This window comes from Doryrhamphus excisus, linkage group LG18 (assembly GCF_037039965.1).
Source record: "Doryrhamphus excisus strain RoL-2023G ecotype Guam linkage group LG18, RoL_Dexc_Guam_v1.1, whole genome shotgun sequence".
In the NCBI taxonomy this organism is placed as follows: domain Eukaryota; kingdom Metazoa; phylum Chordata; class Actinopteri; order Syngnathiformes; family Syngnathidae; genus Doryrhamphus; species Doryrhamphus excisus.
Genome location: NC_136374.1, coordinates 862823 through 884666, shown reverse-complemented (window position 1 = coordinate 884666; position 21844 = coordinate 862823). Strand labels below are relative to the sequence as shown.

Genomic DNA, 21844 nt, shown 5'->3' with positions numbered 1-21844 from the left:
CAGTAACTACTCTACTCAGTTCTTCATCTGTTCCTTAGTAACTACTCTAAATGGATGTACCTTAGTTCCTCAGTAACTACTCATTAATTCTCCATTAGTTCATCAGTAACGACTCATTAGTTCCTCAGTAACTACTCGGTTCTCCATTAGTTCCTCAGTAACTAATCTAAAAAGCTCAAGTTTTCATCATCTTCCGAGTACACTCAGGCGTTAGGAACACACCATTTCAAGCACATGCACAGTTATCAGCTGTCATCTCCCCCACATAGCACAAACATACGGAGTGTGGAAGCGGCCTATGTTATGCTTCATTTTCACATGTGAAGTTTATTTTTCATGAAAACAATAAACATCTTGGGAAAAATCATGCCATATGGAGTAAAAGAACAAGGTAAACGGGAAAGGACAAACAAGCCCATGGGGGGTTCATGCAAAAATTGTATCAAAGTGCCCCCCATCTAAAAAAATACGTTTATATTCAGCCCTGCTTTCTCTTGTGTGTAGAGGACGGCTAGTACAGTTCATAGGATGAAAGAAGGATGGCGCTCCGGACTAGGATAAAATAGGCTTTAGTTGTCTAGCTGCACTCTGATCAGTTCTAGCAAAAACCATTCATGATGAATAGAGTGCAAACATCAACGGCGTGCTGGACACCTTTCCCTCGCGGGAAGGCTGACATGAAGAAGAGTTCAGGACCGCTTGGAAACCAAAAGGAAGAGTCACTGGTGGGTCCGTATGGCCTGCTCATGTTGTCCTTGCCCCACCTTGCTTCATCTGGCCTTGGGGACATTCCTCACACTCCATTCCTCAGCTCCTTTCATGTTGTTTTCACCTCTAAATGCAACAGGACATCTTCCAAGCTCTGCCTCCCATCCAAGCCGACCCCAAGTGTGTTCAGTCTACGGCAAAAAAAAGGAAAACTGGGATTGGCCTCAGTGTTCCAAGACTGGGTGGCCGAAACACTGCAGAGTTTCGGTAGTTCCCAACGTTCTCAAAGTACTCGCTGCTGGTGAGCCTTTTATTTGATGACACGATTCTCCACGTCACAATATCCCACATCATATTCCCCCAAATATGCCGTTTGAAAAGGAGCCTTTGGCAGCCGTACCAGAGGTGAATTCATGTCCACAGTTTGTGTACCGGCCTTCTCCAATATGACTGACCAGGAAATAGAAGGCTGGAATCTCACAAGAACAAGTCAGATGTCGGAAGCTTTGTGTAGGAGTCCACACCTCCATACGACATCAGAGGTCCCTTTTGGTCATGAGAACAGGACTGTGGTCATCTTTTCATCTTATTCCTGGTAGATGACTGCAGTTTTTCTCCTTTCTGCTGTTTCTTAAACTCCCAGCTTTTCTTCCCATCATCCTGACTTTATCCCCACGGTATCTGGACTTGCTTCCCGGCGTGTAAGCTTCTGCTTCTTCCAAGATGACAACTATTGTCATAAAAAAGGTCCAACTTCTATAGTTGAACTTTCTGTTACTACAATGTTATTTCTCCTGATATTCCAACAGTGCAGTCACCTGTTTTCCCCTCTTGATGACTGGACCTTCTCCCTGTCAACGGAGAGTTTTAGCGTGTCTTGAAACGGTGCCAAGGAGGACGGTGGGGGGGGGGGACGAGTCAATAAAGTGCTTTGTTTGAGGAAAGCCTCGACAGTCACTCAACATTCCAGAGATGCATTCCAGTGGAACACCTTTGCTTATTCAGTCCTTCCAGACGGTGCCTTCAGACCAAAGGATTCCAAACCGAAAGAACCTGTGGAACCAGAAAAGGCGGGGCGAGGCACCGCCACCCCCGCCACCTCGGCCACCAAAGTCTTGTCCGGGGGAATAAACTTTGGAGTATTTTCAGGAAAAATCTTCTTTGTTTTAGGGAACATGAAGCTGAAATATTGAAGGGACTAAAGTCCAGGTTGGACGGGAATAAAGTCCAGGTAGGTCGGGAATAAAGGTTGAGGAGAGGAAAACGTCCAAGAAGGAAACAAAGGCCACCGGGAATGTGAAACCAGATGATGTAATATAATATAATGTAATGTAATATAATATAATATGCGGCTGTGATGGAGTTGAATTATGAAAGGAAAAATGTTTTCTAAGTTTTACGGTACAAAAGATGTGAAGTTGATGTAAATAATATTCTTTTTCACCTTCTCTTGTTTCATATTATATATATATATATATATATATATATATACTATATATATATATATATACAAAATATGAAAGTGCTTTCTTTGTTGACTATGAGGCCACAGGGTCAAGGTCAAGGTCAAGGTCCCTCTCCAGACTGAGCTGGCAGCTAAACGTTGCAAAGATAAAGAGAGATGACACCGACACCTTCACGCTGCTACTGTGGAGCAGCAGGAGGGCCTTTGGAATCATCTGCTCTCTTCTCAGCGAGCTCACCTTCTCCTGCGTCCTTTTCCTGAGAAACCTTCTGGCTTTCCTCAGCAGCATCCGCAGCATCCCTGGAGTGCAGCTGGCGGTAGGAGTAGCCGAGAGGGGCGGGGGGTTGGTATCGGTATCTGTAGCCAAAGGCACGCAGGTGATAGGCGTAGTACTCCAGCAAGTACATGTTGCTGTCGTGCACGTAGTGGAAGGACACGGTCAAGTCCGAGCAGCAGTTTGGACCCTGGGGAGCAGCACAGCGTGAGCACAGCGTGAGCACAGTGACCCCCCCCCAACCCAAGTAGACCCATATACAAGTGTCCTTGTATAGGTGGCGCCAAAACTCAACACATCCATAGCAAGTCACAAAGCATGCTGGGTAGTCCAGCAGCAATAATAAACATATTTTGAAATCGAGCAAAATATGCAACAAATATGGTAAAATGTTGGGGGCCACAGCTACCCAGCATGCTTTGTGGCAGGTACGTATGGGTGTTGTTACTCCCAAGGGGTCCAGCAGGTAGGTTGTGTTGGTCGGATGGATTTTTCCTACAAGCTACAGATTGCATCTGACTATTTTGGCGACTCAAGCGCGCCGCTAGCACCGCAAGCCATGTCACCAGCTACACTTTCCAGGTCAAAGGTTGAAAAAAAAAAAAAAAAAAAGGAACTTAAGGTCTGTAAATGCCCGGCGGGCCAGATGAAGACGCTTGGCGGGCCTAATGTGGTCGGCAGGCCGCAGTTTGAGAGAATAGGAGGGATAGGTAGACTTGCCTGTGAGATGGGGTAGTAGCAGTAGCTCCAGTACCAGAAGCTTTTGGGAAACTTGGCGGTCAGGTGCTGCTCTGGGACAAAAGGGTGAAAGGTCTCCCGCTGCAAAGTGTCCCTGGAGTCCCCCGCCATCACGCCCACCTTCTCCATGCACTGTCCCATGGCCAGGTCCTCCACGGAGCTGGTGTGAGTGCACACTTTGTTTTTAAAGCCTTGCACAAATCGCCGCAGGGCCTCCTTGCTCAGCACGTAGCCTGCGCCGCCGCTCATGTAGCCTTGCTTGACGTAGGGCTTGAATCGTCGGCCAAAATAAATGGGCTCGTCCGCGCTGTGGTTCGCCAGCACCCAGCGCATGTTGTCCACTATGACGTAGGTGTCGTCGTCCGCCTTGAGGAACCAGTCGGCTTCGTGGCCGTGGTGCTCGTAGACGTAATGAAAGGCCCGGATGGTTTTCCAGTAAAGCTGGTCACGGCCCTCTTTGGTATTCAGACCCACTGCTGGGAAGTCGGGATCACCCACAGAGCTCATGAAGACCACGATGTTGCAGTGGCGGCCCCACGTGTCCCTCACGTAGCGAGCCCTCGTCTCCAGGTTGTTGGGTCCAGTCATCACCCAGCAAAGAATACGCACTTTTTTGTACAACTCGTCTGCCATTCTGCTGTCCTCATCTGGGAAAACAACACAAGCCACAGCATGAAAAAACACTCTGCACTTTGTACTCCCGTTTACTTCTGTCACGAACGCGTCATATTACATTCTCCCTGCTGGCGCTCAGCTATCGACGCTGCAGCTTGTCCCTCTCCCTTGTCTTCCCGGCTTCCTGGCTGTCTCCTTCTTCCAAGAACCTCCCACCGTATTTTGCTTAACACTTTTTTTTATTTGGAAAAAAATGACTATATGCTGGGCCTGGATGATGAGGGTGGTTGGGATTAGGGTGGTCGTTGCCCGAGCGGTGCGGGTGTTTGAGGTCGCTAGCCCCAACGGTGAGGGGGCTTGAGGTCGCTAGCCCCAACGGTGAGGGGGCTTGAGGTCGCTAGCCCCAACGGTGAGGGTGTTTGAGGTCGCTAGCCCCAAAGGTGAGGGGGCTTGAGGTTACTTGCCCCAACGGTGAGGGGGTTTGAGGTCGCTAGCCCCAACGGTGAGGGGGTTTGAGGTCGCTAGCCCCAAAGGTGAGGGGGCTTGAGGTCGCTAGCCCCAAAGGTGAGGGGGCTTGAGGTCGCTAGCCCCAACGGTGAGGGGGTTTGAGGTCGCTAGCCCTAACAGTGAGGGGGTTTGAGGTCGCTAGCCCCCACGGTGAGGGGGTTTGAGGTCGCTAGCCCCTACGGTGAGGGGGTTTGAGGTCGCTAGCCCCCACGGTGAGGGGGTTTGAGGTCGCTAGCCCCTACGGTGAGGGGGTTTGAGGTCGCTAGCCCCTACGGTGAGGGGGTTTGAGGTCGCTAGCCCCTACGGTGAGGGGGCTTGAGGTCGCTAGCTCCTACGGTGAGGGGGCTTGAGGTCGCTAGCCCCTACGGTGAGGGGGCTTGAGGTCGCTAGCCCCAAAGGTGAGGGGGTTTGAGGTCGCTAGCCCCAACGGTGAGGGGGTTTGAGGTCGCTAGCCCCAAAGGTGAGGGGGCTTGAGGTCGCTAGCCCCAAAGGTGAGGGGGCTTGAGGTCGCTAGCCCCAACGGTGAGGGGGTTTGAGGTCGCTAGCCCCAACGGTGAGGGGGTTTGAGGTCGCTAGCCCCAAAGGTGAGGGGGCTTGAGGTCGCTAGCCCCAACGGTGAGGGGGTTTGAGGTCGCTAGCCCCAACGGTGAGGGGGCTTGAGGTTACTTGCCCCAACGGTGAGGGGGCTTGAGGTTACTTGCCCCAACGGTGAGGGGGTTTGAGGTCGCTAGCCCTAACGGTGAGGGGGTTTGAGGTCGCTAGCCCCCACGGTGAGGGGGTTTGAGGTCGCTAGCCCCTACGGTGAGGGGGTTTGAGGTCGCTAGCCCCCACGGTGAGGGGGTTTGAGGTCGCTAGCCCCTACGGTGAGGGGGTTTGAGGTCGCTAGCCCCTACGGTGAGGGGGTTTGAGGTCGCTAGCCCCTACGGTGAGGGGGCTTGAGGTCGCTAGCCCCTACGGTGAGGGGGCTTGAGGTCGCTAGCCCCTACGGTGAGGGGGCTTGAGGTCGCTAGCCCCTACGGTGAGGGGGTTTGAGGTCACTTGCCCCAACGGTGAGGGGGTTTGAGGTCGCTAGCCCTAACGGTGAGGGGGTTTGAGGTCGCTAGCCCCCACGGTGAGGGGGTTTGAGGTCGCTAGCCCCCACGGTGAGGGGGTTTGAGGTCGCTAGCCCCCACGGTGAGGGGGTTTGAGGTCGCTAGCCCCAACGGTGAGGGGGTTTGAGGTCGCTAGCCCCAACGGTGAGGGGGTTTGAGGTCGCTAGCCCCCACGGTGAGGGGGTTTGAGGTCGCTAGCCCCAACGGTGAGGGGGTTTGAGGTCGCTAGCCCCCAACGGTGAGGGGGTTTGAGGTCGCTAGCCCCCAACGGTGAGGGGGTTTGAGGTCGCTAGCCCCCAACGGTGAGGGGGTTTGAGGTCGCTAGCCCCCACGGTGAGGAGGTTTGAGGTCGCTAGCCCCCACGGTGAGGGGGTTTGAGGTCGCTAGCCCTAACGGTGAGGGGGTTTGAGGTCGCTAGCCCCCACGGTGAGGGGGTTTGAGGTCGCTAGCCCCCACGGTGAGGGGGTTTGAGGTCGCTAGCCCCCACGGTGAGGGGGTTTGAGGTCGCTAGCCCCAACGGTGAGGGGGTTTGAGGTCGCTAGCCCCCACGGTGAGGGGGTTTGAGGTCGCTAGCCCCAACGGTGAGGGGGTTTGAGGTCGCTAGCCCCAACGGTGAGGGGGTTTGAGGTCGCTAGCCCCCAACGGTGAGGGGGTTTGAGGTCGCTAGCCCCTACGGTGAGGGGGCTTGAGGTCGCTAGCTCCTACGGTGAGGGGGCTTGAGGTCGCTAGCCCCTACGGTGAGGGGGCTTGAGGTCGCTAGCCCCAAAGGTGAGGGGGCTTGAGGTCGCTAGCCCCAAAGGTGAGGGGGCTTGAGGTCGCTAGCCCCAAAGGTGAGGGGGCTTGAGGTTACTTGCCCCAACGGTGAGGGGGTTTGAGGTCGCTAGCCCCAACGGTGAGGGGGTTTGAGGTCGCTAGCCCCAAAGGTGAGGGGGCTTGAGGTCGCTAGCCCCAACGGTGAGGGGGTTTGAGGTCGCTAGCCCCAACGGTGAGGGGGTTTGAGGTCGCTAGCCCCAAAGGTGAGGGGGCTTGAGGTCGCTAGCCCCAACGGTGAGGGGGTTTGAGGTCGCTAGCCCCAACGGTGAGGGGGTTTGAGGTCGCTAGCCCTAACGGTGAGGGGGTTTGAGGTCGCTAGCCCCCACGGTGAGGGGGTTTGAGGTCGCTAGCCCCTACGGTGAGGGGGTTTGAGGTCGCTAGCCCCCACGGTGAGGGGGTTTGAGGTCGCTAGCCCCTACGGTGAGGGGGTTTGAGGTCGCTAGCCCCTACGGTGAGGGGGTTTGAGGTCGCTAGCCCCTACGGTGAGGGGGCTTGAGGTCGCTAGCCCCTACGGTGAGGGGGCTTGAGGTCGCTAGCCCCTACGGTGAGGGGGCTTGAGGTCGCTAGCCCCTACGGTGAGGGGGTTTGAGGTTACTTGCCCCAACGGTGAGGGGGTTTGAGGTCGCTAGCCCTAACGGTGAGGGGGTTTGAGGTCGCTAGCCCCCACGGTGAGGGGGTTTGAGGTCGCTAGCCCCCACGGTGAGGGGGTTTGAGGTCGCTAGCCCCAACGGTGAGGGGGTTTGAGGTCGCTAGCCCCAACGGTGAGGGGGTTTGAGGTCGCTAGCCCCCACGGTGAGGGGGTTTGAGGTCGCTAGCCCCAACGGTGAGGGGGTTTGAGGTCGCTAGCCCCCAACGGTGAGGGGGTTTGAGGTCGCTAGCCCCCAACGGTGAGGGGGTTTGAGGTCGCTAGCCCCCACGGTGAGGGGGTTTGAGGTCGCTAGCCCCCACGGTGAGGGGGTTTGAGGTTGTTACCTGAATGATGAGGGTGTTTGAGGTTGAAGAGGGCAGACCTCTCCTTCTTCCACACCTTGTCTTCTTCCAGCTGCTGCTGTTGGTGATCATGATGCTGTTCGAAGCTGCTGGCTCGTTGCGAGGAGAAGGTGTTGACCAAGATGACCGGCCGTAAATAAACGTAGAGCATGAAGGATCCCACCACGAAACCCGCACAGAAGGGGATTCTGGACGCCGTGGCTTTCATGCTGGGTTCGGTGTGTCACTGCCAGCCAAAAGCTTTACAGAGACAAAAGATGACAGCAACGTGGCTCACACGGCCAGAGGAACACTTGTTGAACGTCAACTCCTTTTGGAAAGGAGTGGTTTACTTACCAGCCACTCGGACCGCAGCCATGATATCAGCTTTGATCAGCAACGTAGCGGCCACCCGGAAGAAGAAAGACTAACTTCCATTCCATTTGATTCCTGGACCTAAGACCAAAGACCTTGCCTGTCTAGCCTCAGCAATATCCACGCGGGAGGAGGACACAATTATTTCCTTCCAATATCCACCACCGATTGCCAAACACTATTAACACTCGGCGACCGTCAGCTAGCTGGTTTTGATGGCGAGTCAGTACTCAGCCGACACGCAGGAAGTCGTCGTCGTCGGCTCCCCGCCCCTTTAACACGCCGTGGTCTTTTTTCCACACCCTTTCCCACTTGCGGGCATCACAGTCATCCAGGGAATACATTTCCCTAACTAATGGCTAAACTCTGTATTTTCATTGCTTATATTCACAGGTCCAGATAAGTGACTTCCGCCCACAAATCAATCGTTTCCGGTGACGTCGCGTGAAACGTTTAAAGGGCATTCGTGGAATTCCACACAAGGAAATACATTATACATGATACGGATACATGATACTGCACATTGTTTATACACTTAACATTCTGGATGCAAATGACGTCACATATGCTTTCTTTCTATATGAAGGGGTCCCTTAGCCACTTCCGGTTTCCGGTAGTGATGTGCTGATCGATACTGAACTCGATACTACCGATGCAAATTGAATTTAGAATTTGATTATTCATAAACTTATATTTGTAAATTTGTATTTGTAATATTTTAAAATGTTATAGATTTATATTTTTACTGTTTCTGTAAATGTGTAAATCTTATATCCTTCCTATTTTCATGTTGTATTGCATTTGATTTACTTTTCCCCTTGTACATCAATAAAACTGCTGTCAAAACTGAATGATAACTAAAGTAATTATATATGAATAGTTGAATGTTTTGTTAATGCAGACAAAAGAATAGAGGCGTTAATAAGACATCTAGGAATGTCGACAGAAGAATGAAAGGAGGTGTGAATAACAGGCCAGGCCAAGAGAGCTGTCAGTCAGCGTGTCATGCCAGACATAGCTATGCCTCATTATGATGGTGACATCTAACGCGGTAATCATTAAATAGAACAAGACAGCTGACAGGATTTTAATGGTACTTAATGGTACACGTGCTCCTCCCAAAATCTTCCCTCATCTTGATAAGCCCTCAAAGTGTATTTATCATGTACTCCTGCGGTCACTATTCGTTCACTCGTCTACACAGCTTCAAGCTCTGGCGTGTTTGTGCTCACACACGACAGAATAAGATTCCAAAATAAAATTAACTATGTACAAGTAGAGCCCTGATTATTCACAAAAACCCAGCCCTTTTGATGCCCCTCCAAAATGTGAAACATCCAAAACGATGTGTTTTTTGGTACAATTACCAAATTGGGCATGGGAGCGTCCTTTGCTTTCGAGAACTAAAGAAAAGAAATGAAACTTAAAATGTCAGCGTTCCTCCCACATAGACTAACCTTAAAGGAAAAGTGCATTTTTTTTTAACTTTTACCCATCATCCACAATCCTGACAGTATGTGAGACATGAACCCACGTGTCCGTCTTTCTGTGCGTTGTAACATAGACCAACATAGAAAGGAAGACTAGACCTAGCCTCCAAAACAAAAAGCTAGCCGGCTCTAGAGTCGCTAGCCGGTCGCTAGCCGGCTCTAGAGTCGCTAGCCGGTCGCTAGCCGTCTCTAGAGTCGCTAGCCGCTGTGGTGTGACTACTCTGTTTTATATCTGTAGGAGGCAGAGAAGAGAGAAAGATGTGTTCATGGCTCGCATAAGGATGGTGGATGATGGGCAAAATGAAAAGTGCATTTTCCTTGAGGAAGTGCCGTAGCGTGCCGGTACACGTACATGTACACACGTTTAGAATGTTGTGTGCCCCGTGTTGTAGTTTAGTGTTTGTGATGAGCATGGGTATGGATGAGCCATGTGCCATTCCTCCAAGGCAAACAGACACTATCATACATCCCTGGTGGCTTCTCTTGCTGACATTTAGTCAAACGATATCCCACCATTACTCATTCAAGTAGGCCTGACAGTGATTGACATCAATCTCACGGATCCACTGCAAACTATCTTGGTGAAGGTGCATACATGTGCATCACCTGCCAGCTTCAATACTACTTCCATCAGTCTGTTGCAGAGCCCCGCCCACTTTGGGGGTGGGCCCTGGCGGGCTCATAGATCCACGTCTTCTGAGTCAGACGTGCTGGAAGACGGGGACTCCTCCTGGGCCTCTCCCCACACAAACTTGTAGTTGTTCTCCAACTCCTGCAGGCGCTTTTGCTCCTTGTAAACTTCCTCTGTACCGCCGGTCTGTGGCAACAAAAAAAACAAAAGCACCACTTCATGAACATATAGGTGTGTCCTCTTATTATGTCTACTATATTGGGTAATAGGAGTGTAAAGGTGACTACAGGGGTGTTATTTCATGTCTAGAGGGCTCTAATAATGTTAAAATGTATTTAGAAGGCCATTATTGTCTTTGTTTCTGCTAATAAGAGTATAACGGTTGACTATAGGGGTGTTATTTCATGTCTAGAGGGCTCTAATAATGTTAAAATGTATTTAGAAGGCCATTATTGTCTTTGTTTCTGCTAATAAGAGTATAACGGTTGACTATAGGGGTGTTATTTCATGTCTAGAGGGCTCTAATAATGTTAAAATGTATTTAGAAGGCCATTATTGTCTTTGTTCCTGGTAATAAGAGTATAACAGTTGACTATAGGGGTGTTATTTCATGTCTAGAGGGCTCTAATAATGTTAAAATGTATTTAGAAGGCCATTATTGTCTTTGTTTCTGGTAATAAGAGTATAACAGTTGACTATAGGGGTGTTATTTCATGTCTAGAGGACTCTAATAATGTTAAAATGTATTTAGAAGGCCATTGTCTTTGTTTCTGCTAATAAGAGTATAATGGTTGACTATAGGGGTGTTATTTCATGTCTAGAGGGCTCTAATAATGTTAAAATGTATTTAGAAGGCCATTATTGTCTTTGTTTCTGGTAATAAGAGTATAACAGTTGACTATAGGGGTGTTATTTCATGTCTAGAGGGCTCTAATAATGTTAAAATGTATTTAGAAGGCCATTATTGTCTTTGTTTCTGGTAATAAGAGTATAACAGTTGACTATAGGGGTGTTATTTCATGTCTAGAGGGCTCTAATAATGTTAAAATGTATTTAGAAGGCCATTATTGTCTTTGTTTCTGGTAATAAGAGTATAACGGCTGACTATAGGGGTGTTATTTCACGTCTAGAAGGCTCTAATAATGTTAGCAAGTGTATTGAGAAGGTGGTAAACAGGTGTTCTCTGCTCCAATTGCAATACTATTCCATTTCATAAGGAATCCTAGTTGGCGGACATTGACGTACGATGGGGTCTGGAAGCAACGAGCCGCCATAAAGCAGGTATTACTGCATCTATTAATACTTGTCGTATTCTTGTGTAATCTCTCAATGTTTGTAAATGTTTTCTATTGGAATGATAGAACGTACTCCGGAGGAGGTGGGAAAGCGCCAATTCAGGTCTCCTCTGGCGAGAAGGAATCCAATAAAGTGAAGCCACTAAAAGAGTAGATGATAAGTCGACTTACCAGCAGGTTTATGAGGAGCTCTCGGAAGGACTTTGTATCTTCTTCCGTCAGCCACTGTTCGCCTGCCTCTTCTGCATTCTTCCTTGTCAAGATCTTCACCTCAATTCTACCTAAAAAAGAAACAGGAGTGGGGGCGCTTTCTTATTAAATGTAAGCAGGACGGTGATGCAACAGAAGACATACTATATGTGGAAAGAGCGAGGACACAGAGAGCACACACATGGATGGACTTGCATCGGATGGCATTCGTGTGTTGTGAAGACGGAAATAAAAGCTTCCTGGTCTCAAGTCCAACCAATGCAACAATTTACAGCCACCAAAACCGTCCTCCTCACGTACCATTTGTGAAGCCAAAGAAAGATTTAGATTTTGATACATCATGTTCCTTAGGACAAAAGAGGGTTAAGGAAGCCAAGATAAGAAACAGAAAGGGAGGGGGGCCGTAAAGTGAAGGTTAACACTCCCCATTCATACCTTCGGCCTTCAGTCCTGCTTTCTCTAGCTGCTCTTTAACCACATCCTTTATGTGCTGCCACTCGGGATCGCCTTTGTCCAACTCCTGCACTGTCAACTCACCTGGGGGGCTGCTGCCTGCCTTATACTTAGTTATTTTGATCTTAATATGGTCAGCAACGTCTTGTTCTGGGGTGACGAGACAAAAGAGGGACAAAAGTCATCGTCAGAGACCAGCAGTCTCAAGCAGGGGTGTCCAAAGTGCGGCCCTGTGGCACCTTCCAAATACAGTATTTAACATTTAAGAAAAACACCAACAGCAACAATGGCAGATATAAATATTATGAGAATATAATATTATGAGAAGAGCATCAAGTTGAAGCCTTAATACTATGAGAAACGACGAATGAAGTTGGACTATTTGGAAAATTTGTACGTATAATGTTGTATGTGTATGACCCAAAGTTTGCATATTATGGGCTGACAATATCCGATCCCTGTCTCCACCGTACCATCCAATCAAAATGTCTGATTATTATCATGGTATCCTCAGGTCAGTATCTACCATCTACTGTATCTACCTGGCAGGACTCTCCTGTGGATACTACCAGTAAGCTGCTATTCCTGGGGGGTTCCCCACATTCCCGCTACCCCCCCTTCCAATTAGCATTGTTCTGACAGCCCTCCACGTCCCCTCCCGCCTGCCCAAAAAGCACATGTGGACTGTGACGGTGGTACTGACGGTAGAAATGTCGGCCATGTGGGGGGGTGAAGTATTAACTACATACTGTCTGCTTGTTCAATTCAGCAATGTTGCAATCTTAAAGGGTTAACAAAGCACATATATCACTTGTTAGCATAGTGCCGACTATGTAACCAAGGGGGGGACTGTGGTAAACACAAAGTAAGACGGTCTCATTTAGTCTGCATGAATCCATGTGTGTGCCTGTTCTGCGATGGGTTGTCAGGACAGATGGGTGGGAGGTGACGAGGAATGGAGGTGGGGGGTGTGACGGAAGAGTCCGCCGTGTTACCGGGCTGCTTGGGAGCCAAGCCGGGGCCGCCCCGGGTCGAGTCCTTGGCTCTTTGCTCCTCATCGGGGTCCTGCTCGTCTTTCTCCTCCAGATGGTCCAGCAGCTTATCCAGCGTGGTTTCCAGCGCTTGTGTCGCCTGAGTGCGATCAAACTCGCCTTTCAGACCTTCTGTCTCCAATTCCTGCTGCGCCTACACAACAACAGAATGAAGCTTAGAGGGACAAACCATGAAAAAGTGAGCTTTAACTGGCTTGGAGACATGTTTGGTTTTTGGTGTGCTCCAATTCTTTATCTTTGGGCTATTTTGACCAAGGGGGTTCCCTTCCCTTCCCGTGTGATGCAGGCTTGAGAGCTGGCCGATTCTGACATCAATCCCAGCCGATAGCAGCATGAATTGGGAGGTTTCTCAGTTCTGTGCCACCACACCGGTTTTGCACGTCTTTTTTGGACTCTGATATTTCTCCTCTTCACGTTAGCATGTGTTGGCATGTTGTTGCAATCGCACAAAGCTGAGCGTGGAATGGACCGGATCATGTCTCCGAGTGCTGATATCAGTGATTTTAGATGCCAATCATATAATCTCATACTAATTTGCTGTCCTCCATGATGGACACGATGGACTCCCATGTGTATACATATATGACCTTGATGGTGCACTTTCTATGCTCTTGTAAGCTTTTGCTACTGTAAACCTGGAATTTCCCCCTGTGGGAATAATATTGACACATACATATCAATATCAATAGCAGATAAGGACACCCCTAATTTGGAGTGACGCATGTCAGACATGATAGAGGAAAAGTGCACTTTATAAATGTTGCCCATCATCCACAACCCTTATGTGAGACATGAACACTAAGACACAAAGATATCAAAAGAGGCAGCTAGGAATGCACGTAATGGGACACACCCATTCCGCCTTCTGGAAAAGCACCAACCACGCTCCATTTACATCATGTGACCAGCATATTAACTACAGGTGCAACGATTCCCTAAACAATGGCAATACGTCCATGACAAAAAAAGGTAGGATGTTTTTCTGCTTACATCACCAACGATCGAAGAGGCGACGAAAGCGAAGGAAAACTAAATGTTAAAACAGCACATCTTCCACGTGATATCATCTCCTCAGGAGACAAGGTTAACGTAGAACAAATCAGCCAGATGACGGTAAATGTAGCTTACTCACATAACGGTAGTTGTGTGGAGGGCTAGCTGGCTCTTAAGGAGGACCATGATGCTATTCCCACTTTTCTGAGCTATAAATGTTGTTAGAATGTTGTATTCTGGTGTTAAACCAAGCCAAAGTTTCAGATAAGGAGGTTTGTGCCTTTAGAAGTGAGCCCTGAAAGAACTTTGGGAAGGCTGTGAACACTCTCTCTCAGAGGGCGTTCCAACACTGGCGCCCTGGGCGTGGCTGGAATCCAGGTACCCTCTCAGCCCTCCCCCAAGCTCGACTTCTGTGTTTAGTGTTAGCAATGTCTACCAGGAAGTGTTTCTTCCAGTGTAAGGGAAAGCTACATTTGTTTCCAATTCCTAACGAGGCAAACATCAGGCACAGGTGGTTGGAGTTCCTGATTCCCTACCAGTAAAAGAAATGCATTTTCATCTGTCAAGGGCATTTCTCACTGTTTAGTGAACATGGGCCACTATGCAGCTGGACTAGCCCCCAAACTGTTGCTGAAGCCCTACGCCTTCCCAACGTTACTTGGTGGTGTGGAAGAGTTAGAAGATCCAGCAGTAAGTAACATTTTATCAGTGTCTTAACTGTCTGCACAAAAGTGCTTGTCTGTGTAGCATTATAGAGTATGCATACGGGGGGTTGCTAATTGCTAATAGCCATTTTCCACCTCCCTCGCTCCCTCCCTCCCTCCCTCCATCCATCCATCCATCCCATCCCATCCCTCAGGTAGGTTTCAGCAAGCAACTTTCAGTGTACATTACCGCAGAACAGAATCTAAACCCTTCTATGATCTATTCATAAGTCGGCTTTTTCTTCAAAAAGAAAATATATGTCTAAATAAAACATGTCCCAAGTTTAATGATAAAATTTAGCAAGATTGAGTTTGATTGTTGTCCTGTTTAAATTTCTCCTGAGTGCCTTCTTGGAGCACATGCTCAGATATGATGTCAAACGCAGCTAGAGACGTTCCTCAGTTTTTAAAATGGAGGCAAGCAATCAGCACTGGACTGCTGTGGAAAGTTTGTTTTTGATCCAAACTATGAAAGAGCTGAACATAATTTCAAGACTGTACGGACGAAAAACTGTCAATATGGAGTTATTCCAACAACTGGAAGAAAAAGTCAGGGAAGCCGGTATCACGTGATGTTGACGTTTACGTTGTACTGCACATGCCCCATTGACTATTGTTTGATTGTAGCGTGTTTTGGTACCTCATCAATGATGTTGTCAAATTCCTTCTGCATTTTCTCCTTTATCTCATCACTTTTATCGGCCGGCACCGACACGTCAGCCATGTCATCCTCAAACTCCCGAAGCAGCAGCTCATCTTCATCATCCTCTCCCTCGTCTTTGCCGGGCTTCGCCGACACCCTTTCCCTGGCACGTTCCTCTGCTCGCCGTTTAGCTTGCTTTTGTGCTTTCTACACAAGACACACAGAGCGCATGGACTTGGCACACAGATCCACTGCACAGACGGGGGGAGGGCACACGCTGGTGTCGAGGACGGCACCAACCTTTCTGTTGCTCTCCTTGAGATGCTGGACGAACTTCATCAGGTCCGCTGGGTCCGTGATGATTTTGAAATTGAAGTTTTCGGCTGACAGAGAAAGCGGAGAGGATTGCAGAGCAGAGCAGCAGCCAAATCATGCTGACGGTGACTTATCCGATGAGATACCTTCACTGTCGTCGTCCATGACTTCCTGGTCTGTCTGCAAGTTCAGGTCCGAATCAGTGGCCTGTGAACACAACGCTTTTAAAAAGGGAAGCACATCTTCAAGTGTGCCCTCTAGTGGACGAAAACAGAGGCTGTCATATGACAGCTCCATAGTGACAGCTATGATGCGGGCAACATGCCACCCTCCACGGTGGCCATAATGGGCTCGGCTCATGTCGCATACTGATATGTCCATCCATACAGCGCTTTTACTTCACATTGATGAAAATTCATTCCATGTAGCAAAAACCCTGGTGATGAGGGATGATGAAATGCCATGTGACCGACCGACATTATGTGAACTTTCCCAATGCTAACATGTGAGTTATGTTATGTTTTATTATGGCTTATCATGTCTAATATAGATCGTAGGAGTGTAAAAGTGACTACAGGGGTGTTGCTTCACGTCTAGAGGGCTCTAAGAATGGTAAAAAGGCATAAAGATGTTTTCTATGTCCTAACTGCCAAAATATTCCATTTCTTAATATTGCATCCTATCCACGGTCCGGTCTGGAACTAATTGGCCACGACGAAGGGATGACAGTAGAGTAGAAATAACGGAACAGAGCACACATGACGGTGTGTTATGGTTGATAACTGTACGTGTACCTCATGTTCCTGGTGAGAAACACTGGTTTTTGAACTTCCTGGTTTTGCAACTCCCTCCCAAAATTGAGCATCCTCTGCCTCTTCTGACCCTGCATCTTCTGCATCAGCAGAATCTGCTAGAAAAAACAGGAAGACCTTCACAGGAGAGAAAAGCAAGGAAATGCTGGGGACAGGCCGGAGGAGTACCTTCTGTGTCTGGCCGGTCTGAGCCATCGGTGGTCGCTTCTTCTGCAGCTACTTCCACGGGGGACCCCGCCTCTTCACCGCCAGCCAACATCTCATCAAGACTCCTGAGCTCCTGGGAGATTTGCTCCACTTTCCGCTTTGTGTCCGCTGGGAATAAGCAGAGAGAAACAAGATGACACTTTCTTCCAGACTTTATTCCATGATTAAAGAAAGATGCTGGGGAAGGGGCCACCACCATCGGTATCGGTCTAATTCACAGATTACAAATGTTCAATCCCACTGATTCATGAGCCGGTCATTACAAGAAAAGTGCACTTGTTTGGTTTCAGCAAACAAAAACGGCTTTTAGTGAGAAGATACATTTCAAGCATAACTTTCACTTTGACAACTATTTGCAAATATAACAGCCTCAACTATTAACATTGAGGTTTCCCTACAAGGTGAAAACTTTTGCAGGCTACACCCCTCCGCACTCCTCCGTGCTCCTCCTCCAAGACCCATGCCGCCGTGCAGCTCAGAGCTGCTTGAATAGTGACTTCTTTTATTCTGCAGTTTGCCTCATCACCTCTTTTTGCATCTTGTGCAAAAACAAGTAAAAGACGTAGAATTGCTTCTTTGGTCTTCAATTAGTTAAACGTGCTCCAAAAAGCTCCAAGGAGGTTTCCATCCATGCTGTTAGCCTGTAGTAACAAGTACTACACCTGTCATACGTGTAGTACTTCCTTCCTGGGTGCATGGATGTCACATAGCAACATAGAAAGGAAGGCTACACCGAGCCTGTAGAACAAAGCTTTGCTAGTGGCCTGAGGCTTTGGGAGCCAGTGTGTGCTGATGCTAGTCGCTAGCCTGCTAGTAGCCAGGTGTCACTACGCCAGTATTGTAGTTCTTGGGCGTAACAATGGTAAAAACACTGATAACAATGTGCTTCATATGCCGTTGCCATGATGGACATGCAGCCTGGTTGGCGCTTTGTGGAGGTGGGATAGGTGTGGCCCATCACGTGCATTCTTACCTGCCTCTTTTTCTGTTTGAGACGATTGTTCGTGCCTCGCATAATGATCGTGGATGATGGGCAAAATTCCAAAAAAGTGCACTTTTCCTTTAATGTTAGCAAACATAGCCACAGTAGAGGAAGGCTGTCAGAGAAGCTAGCTGCGTCCACACTCCACACGCACACACACACACACACACACTCACTCACTCACTCCACCTGAAACATTCACAGCCACACAACAGTCCAATTCCAGCCTCTTCTAAAAAGGAACAATAAAGATAACATTGGCACACAAAGTGGTGTGTTCGTGTGCCAGGCGTGTGTTTGCTGATATTCTTTTGGCATGGTTACATATTCAAGCAAGCAGGCGTGTGCTTTCGCTCTGGCGCGGTCAATAGAGGGCCAAAGCACTGCAGGTTTTCTTTCCAACCAGTTTCTCCAGCAAGCGACTGAACTGACGAGCTCCTTCCCTCAAACCAAGGAGGCTTCATCGTTCAAATCTCCTGCTTTAGTGACCGGCTGGAAAGAAAACCTGTAGTGTCTCGGCCCCCCATGGCAGCGTGGGCAGGGGTACTCACAGACTTGAGCTTTGACGTAGTCCATGTACTGTTGTGCGCTGAGTGCCGGCTGGCATACGATCCCCAGTGGCTGGCCAGAGGAAGGAGGGCGCAGTGAAGGATGCTGGCAGCTGCGACTCGTGTGAACGGTCAGCACGTAGCGACATGACTGGGGCTCGTCCACCCGGGCGATGTGGTCGGCAGAACCGCTTTCACACACAAACTGACAGGAGGAAGGAAACAGACTACTAATTGGCGGACACCGTCAGAGGTATTGATGAAATATGTGCAGACACACACAGCACCGTACGTTTATTCGTCTTCTGACATTAGCTGAAAAGTCTCACCCGCACTTCGGCCTCCCGAGGATTCCCGCTGACGTCACACTTACTGCCATTCACGTAGGTATGACTGTGGTAGCGTTTCAGTCTGTGCTGCTTGGCGGCCTGGAGATGAACAACAGGGACAGCACTGTAAGTACTAGGAGTACACACTTGCTGCCAGTTTATTTCCATAATCATGGAAATAAGTGCATAGTAAATCTACACCGCTGTACCAGATGGTATAGAGGTTGAGAGTTCCTTGAGTGTCGTTGGTAAAAGTTCATGAGTTCAGTTGAGGTGTTGGCAACCATGAACCATATAACCAACACAGACAATGATTTCTTCCCAATAACGGCCGACATCAAGGCAACCCAACAAACCCTTCAGCCAAGACACGTCTAGTCACTTAGCCGCTAGTCAATGAGAAGGAGCCTTCCCACACCAGCTACACCGCATAGCCTTCAAACCCCGTGGGTGGCAATTCATTCATTTCATTCCCCCAGCTGCCCTGAGCAGGCTTTTCACGCTGGGATTTCATTGGTGCAATTATTGGAATTGTTATTCCAATAATGGTTGCAGCCCTGCAACACTACCCAAGTTTATTCAACTGTTTTTTGAGCTATTTTTACTCTTTTCGTATTTATCGGTATGAAAATTGTCATGCGCCCCGAATAATCATCAGGATACTTCATAATACTAATAAAAGGGGCTACTGTGGAGGCCATAACCCACTACATGCTAACACTCAAAACCCAAACCGTCCAACGTCACTTTCTGTCTGCTTGGCACTAAGGTTTTATTTCAGTCTTAAATGTCGTATTTACTCTTATTCCGTCTACTCTATTGGCTAACAGGAGTGGACAACCCTTGAAGGACGCTATTAGTATGGGTGCTACAATTGATTGGCCACCACTTGGTATTGCCGATATCAGCAAATATAGAGCCTCAGTACGGATTTGGTAGCAAGCAGACACGATGGTGTGGTTGTGTGCCACGACTTCAGATGATGTGTGACGTGTGAGCGTTGGCGCCGCGCTTGAAATGGCCACATAAGAGGGGGTCGGCTGCATCCGTGCTTCAGAAGGCAGCGGATGCGGCTGGAGGAGCCCAGCAGAGGTGGAAAAACCTGCTTTTCATTAAGGTTTCCAGTAAGACTAGAAATAAATGCATTGTGAAGTAGAAAAGGCGAGTTGTGGATAACCAGCATATCTACCACCCAGCACACAGACTGTTTGCCCTCCTCCCCTCAGGGAGGCGCTATAGGAGTTTACGGACAAGAACCACCAGGTTCAGGAACAGCTTTTTCCCAACAGCTGTCTCCTTGCTGAACTCTGCCCCCCATTGCCCACGTTGAATCTAATCTAATCTAATCTAATCTTGTTCTTGTCGTGGTAAAACCAGCATATTGTCTTTGTTTGGCTGGAAATATGGAAAGAAATGTTACAAACATGAGTAGCTCTTGGACATTTTCAGTTGGTAAAAGTATTGAGTGATGATAAAAGCTGTATAGAAGACTAGAAGATCATCCTGACCACAGGAGTGTGGTGGTCTCCCAACCTGAATGTTGCGTCATCAGCAGGTAAATGTGCTAGCAGTGTCCAAGCGCTGTAAGCACCTTGGAGTTGGAGCAGCTATACAAGTGAAAGACTTGGTCTCTGGTCTTTTTGTCTATGGGGAATGCCACCTGGGTCTGGAACAAATGAGCTGTGATAACAGAGGGATGACCGCATGTGAGTCTCAATTCTGTCATTATGCCCCTTGAGGAGACAGCAAGATGAATAAGATGTTTGCTGGCGTGACAGTGGATCTGTGTGTGTGTGTGTGTGCGTGTGTCAGGAACACAACAAATGGAATCATGACATTACCTTTGCTGTTTCGTTGTGCCAGTCAAATTCAGACTCAAAGTAACCAAGGAAGAGAACGCTCCCTTTGATTTCAGAGTCTGCAAGGAAAAAAAACTGTAAAAAAAAAACAAAACATGTGCCTGGAGGAAAGAAAGGATGAAATGAAGATCAGGGCTTTACCTTCAAGGTGGTACTGTCTGATATGCCGACCGTAGCAGAACTCATACGTCCACCAGTCTTTTGTCTGAGGGGGGACAAATAGCCACGGCCGTATTTAGTCACCTGGGGGCCCAGGGCATAGCCACTCATCCTTGTGCTGCATTTCCAAAAGCTTTGGAAATGTGTAACACATGTCATTTCAAACATCAATGATTATTATGGACCAACAAGCATCCATGTTTCAAGCGCTCTCCCGTCAGATTGATTCAGAAGGACAGCAAAACAAACTTGACGGCCTGGTTAGAGAAAACTGAAGACAAGTTGCACCAGTAGAGTGGAGAAGGCCAGAGGAAAAGTTCTAAATCAACCTGTGTCACAGTCACACCAAACGTAGACACCCGGCGACGGCAGCGCTTGAAAAGTCTTCTTCTTTGGTTATGTCTGTTTACAGCGCCACACGTAGGTGTGCCTTGTGTATTACATCATATTCACCCAGCGATCCATCCCGTTAACTAATCCAGCCTCAAAAAAGACAACGGAACCAGTAGTGGAGACAGAGAGCATTGTGTACCAACCTTCACTAGACAGGGGGAGTCCTGCATTGGTCTGAGTAGGTCAGGGATGTCCGGTCCTGCGTACCCTTGTGTTTCGGGCTCTGAAGCCAGCTCCTGGTGAAAGTGGATCGCCTGGGCTGGAAGTCGACACTCGTACATCTGCTTGTACTTGCTGGACACCATCATAACCTCCTGTGTTTTAGTCTAAGGGACAAAGAAGTCACTGAAGTCCATACTATGAGGTGACACAAGGATTGTTGTATATCGTTTACTACCATAAAGTCCAAAGAAAGTTACGTAATGGGTCACCAAAGGGTGGCCCATAGTACATGTTGTCACCACATAGCTGTGTTGTGACAGCTGTCACCAGTGGCTGTTGCATGGATCGTCATCTATAAACATTTCCTTCCATAACGCATAATGATAAGTAGTATAGGAATGGAGTTTTACCATACCTTGCATATTTGTATTATCTGTATATATTTATAACTGTATGTTTTAGTTGGTCGGGCTAAGCGTGCATTAGCGCTAGCTAGCATGCTAACCATTAGCTTCCCTGATTTCAACCCTTTACTCACCTGCCCCAAGATGACGGGATCGGAAAGAATTTCAATGCCGTACTTCATCTCATTCAGCTCTTCCAGATTTAAGAAAGCCGAGACGCAGATGGGGCATATCAAGCACAAAACGTATAACCTATAAAGCCACCGTATTCGGTGAGCGGCCATGATTGACGCCTACCCCCACCCCTCCTCCTCCTCCTCCTGCTTTTTGTTTTTCTTCTTCTTCCGCTTCCTCCTCCTCTTCTTCTTCTTCTGTTGTTTATTTATTTCGGTGTGCATAGCGCCGCCCTCCGAACAGGAGTGGAGAACCGAATCTAACCCCTTCTACAGTCTATTCGTAGATCCAGTTTTCTTTCAAAATAAAATATATATCTTTATAAAACATATCCCGAGTTTAAAATATTAGCAACATTGAATCTTATCTTTTCCTGATGACATTTATCCTTCTTTCTGTCGGCACTGTTTGCAATCTATGAAGACATGAGTCCCACATTTGACTTCATATCTCCTTCGTCCTCACCTTACCAGG

General features: G+C 48.4%; 2 protein-coding genes across 4 annotated transcripts; both read right to left on the bottom strand.

The window, feature by feature from the left end:
• Positions 1–301: 301 nt before the first annotated feature.
• On the bottom strand, positions 302–8303 carry c1galt1lb (core 1 synthase, glycoprotein-N-acetylgalactosamine 3-beta-galactosyltransferase 1, like b). The gene is made up of 5 exons (XM_058054308.2): positions 7538–8303; positions 7184–7441; positions 3168–3832; positions 2412–2637; positions 302–899 (listed from the first exon to the last, which is right to left on the bottom strand). Exons 2-5 carry the CDS (start codon positions 7407–7409, stop codon positions 895–897), a joined length of 1122 nt encoding a protein of 373 aa, XP_057910291.1. The 5' UTR covers positions 7410–7441; positions 7538–8303; the 3' UTR covers positions 302–894.
• Positions 8304–8430: 127 nt separating this feature from the next.
• On the bottom strand, positions 8431–21508 carry os9 (OS9 endoplasmic reticulum lectin). Of its 3 annotated transcripts, none has more exons than XM_058054303.2 (15): positions 21331–21508; positions 20774–20956; positions 20220–20283; positions 20061–20137; positions 18220–18318; positions 17894–18095; positions 16322–16468; positions 16136–16251; positions 15488–15548; positions 15327–15409; positions 15024–15233; positions 12630–12819; positions 11617–11784; positions 11143–11252; positions 8431–9862 (listed from the first exon to the last, which is right to left on the bottom strand). In XM_058054303.2, exons 1-15 carry the CDS (start codon positions 21478–21480, stop codon positions 9725–9727), a joined length of 1998 nt encoding a protein of 665 aa, XP_057910286.2. In that variant the 5' UTR covers positions 21481–21508; the 3' UTR covers positions 8431–9724. The 3 variants fall into 3 exon arrangements, with proteins under 3 accessions (XP_057910286.2, XP_057910288.2, XP_057910289.2); XM_058054305.2 differs by having other exon boundaries at positions 16136–16248; XM_058054306.2 differs by lacking the exon at positions 11617–11784.
• Between the last annotated feature and the right edge of the window lie 336 nt (positions 21509–21844).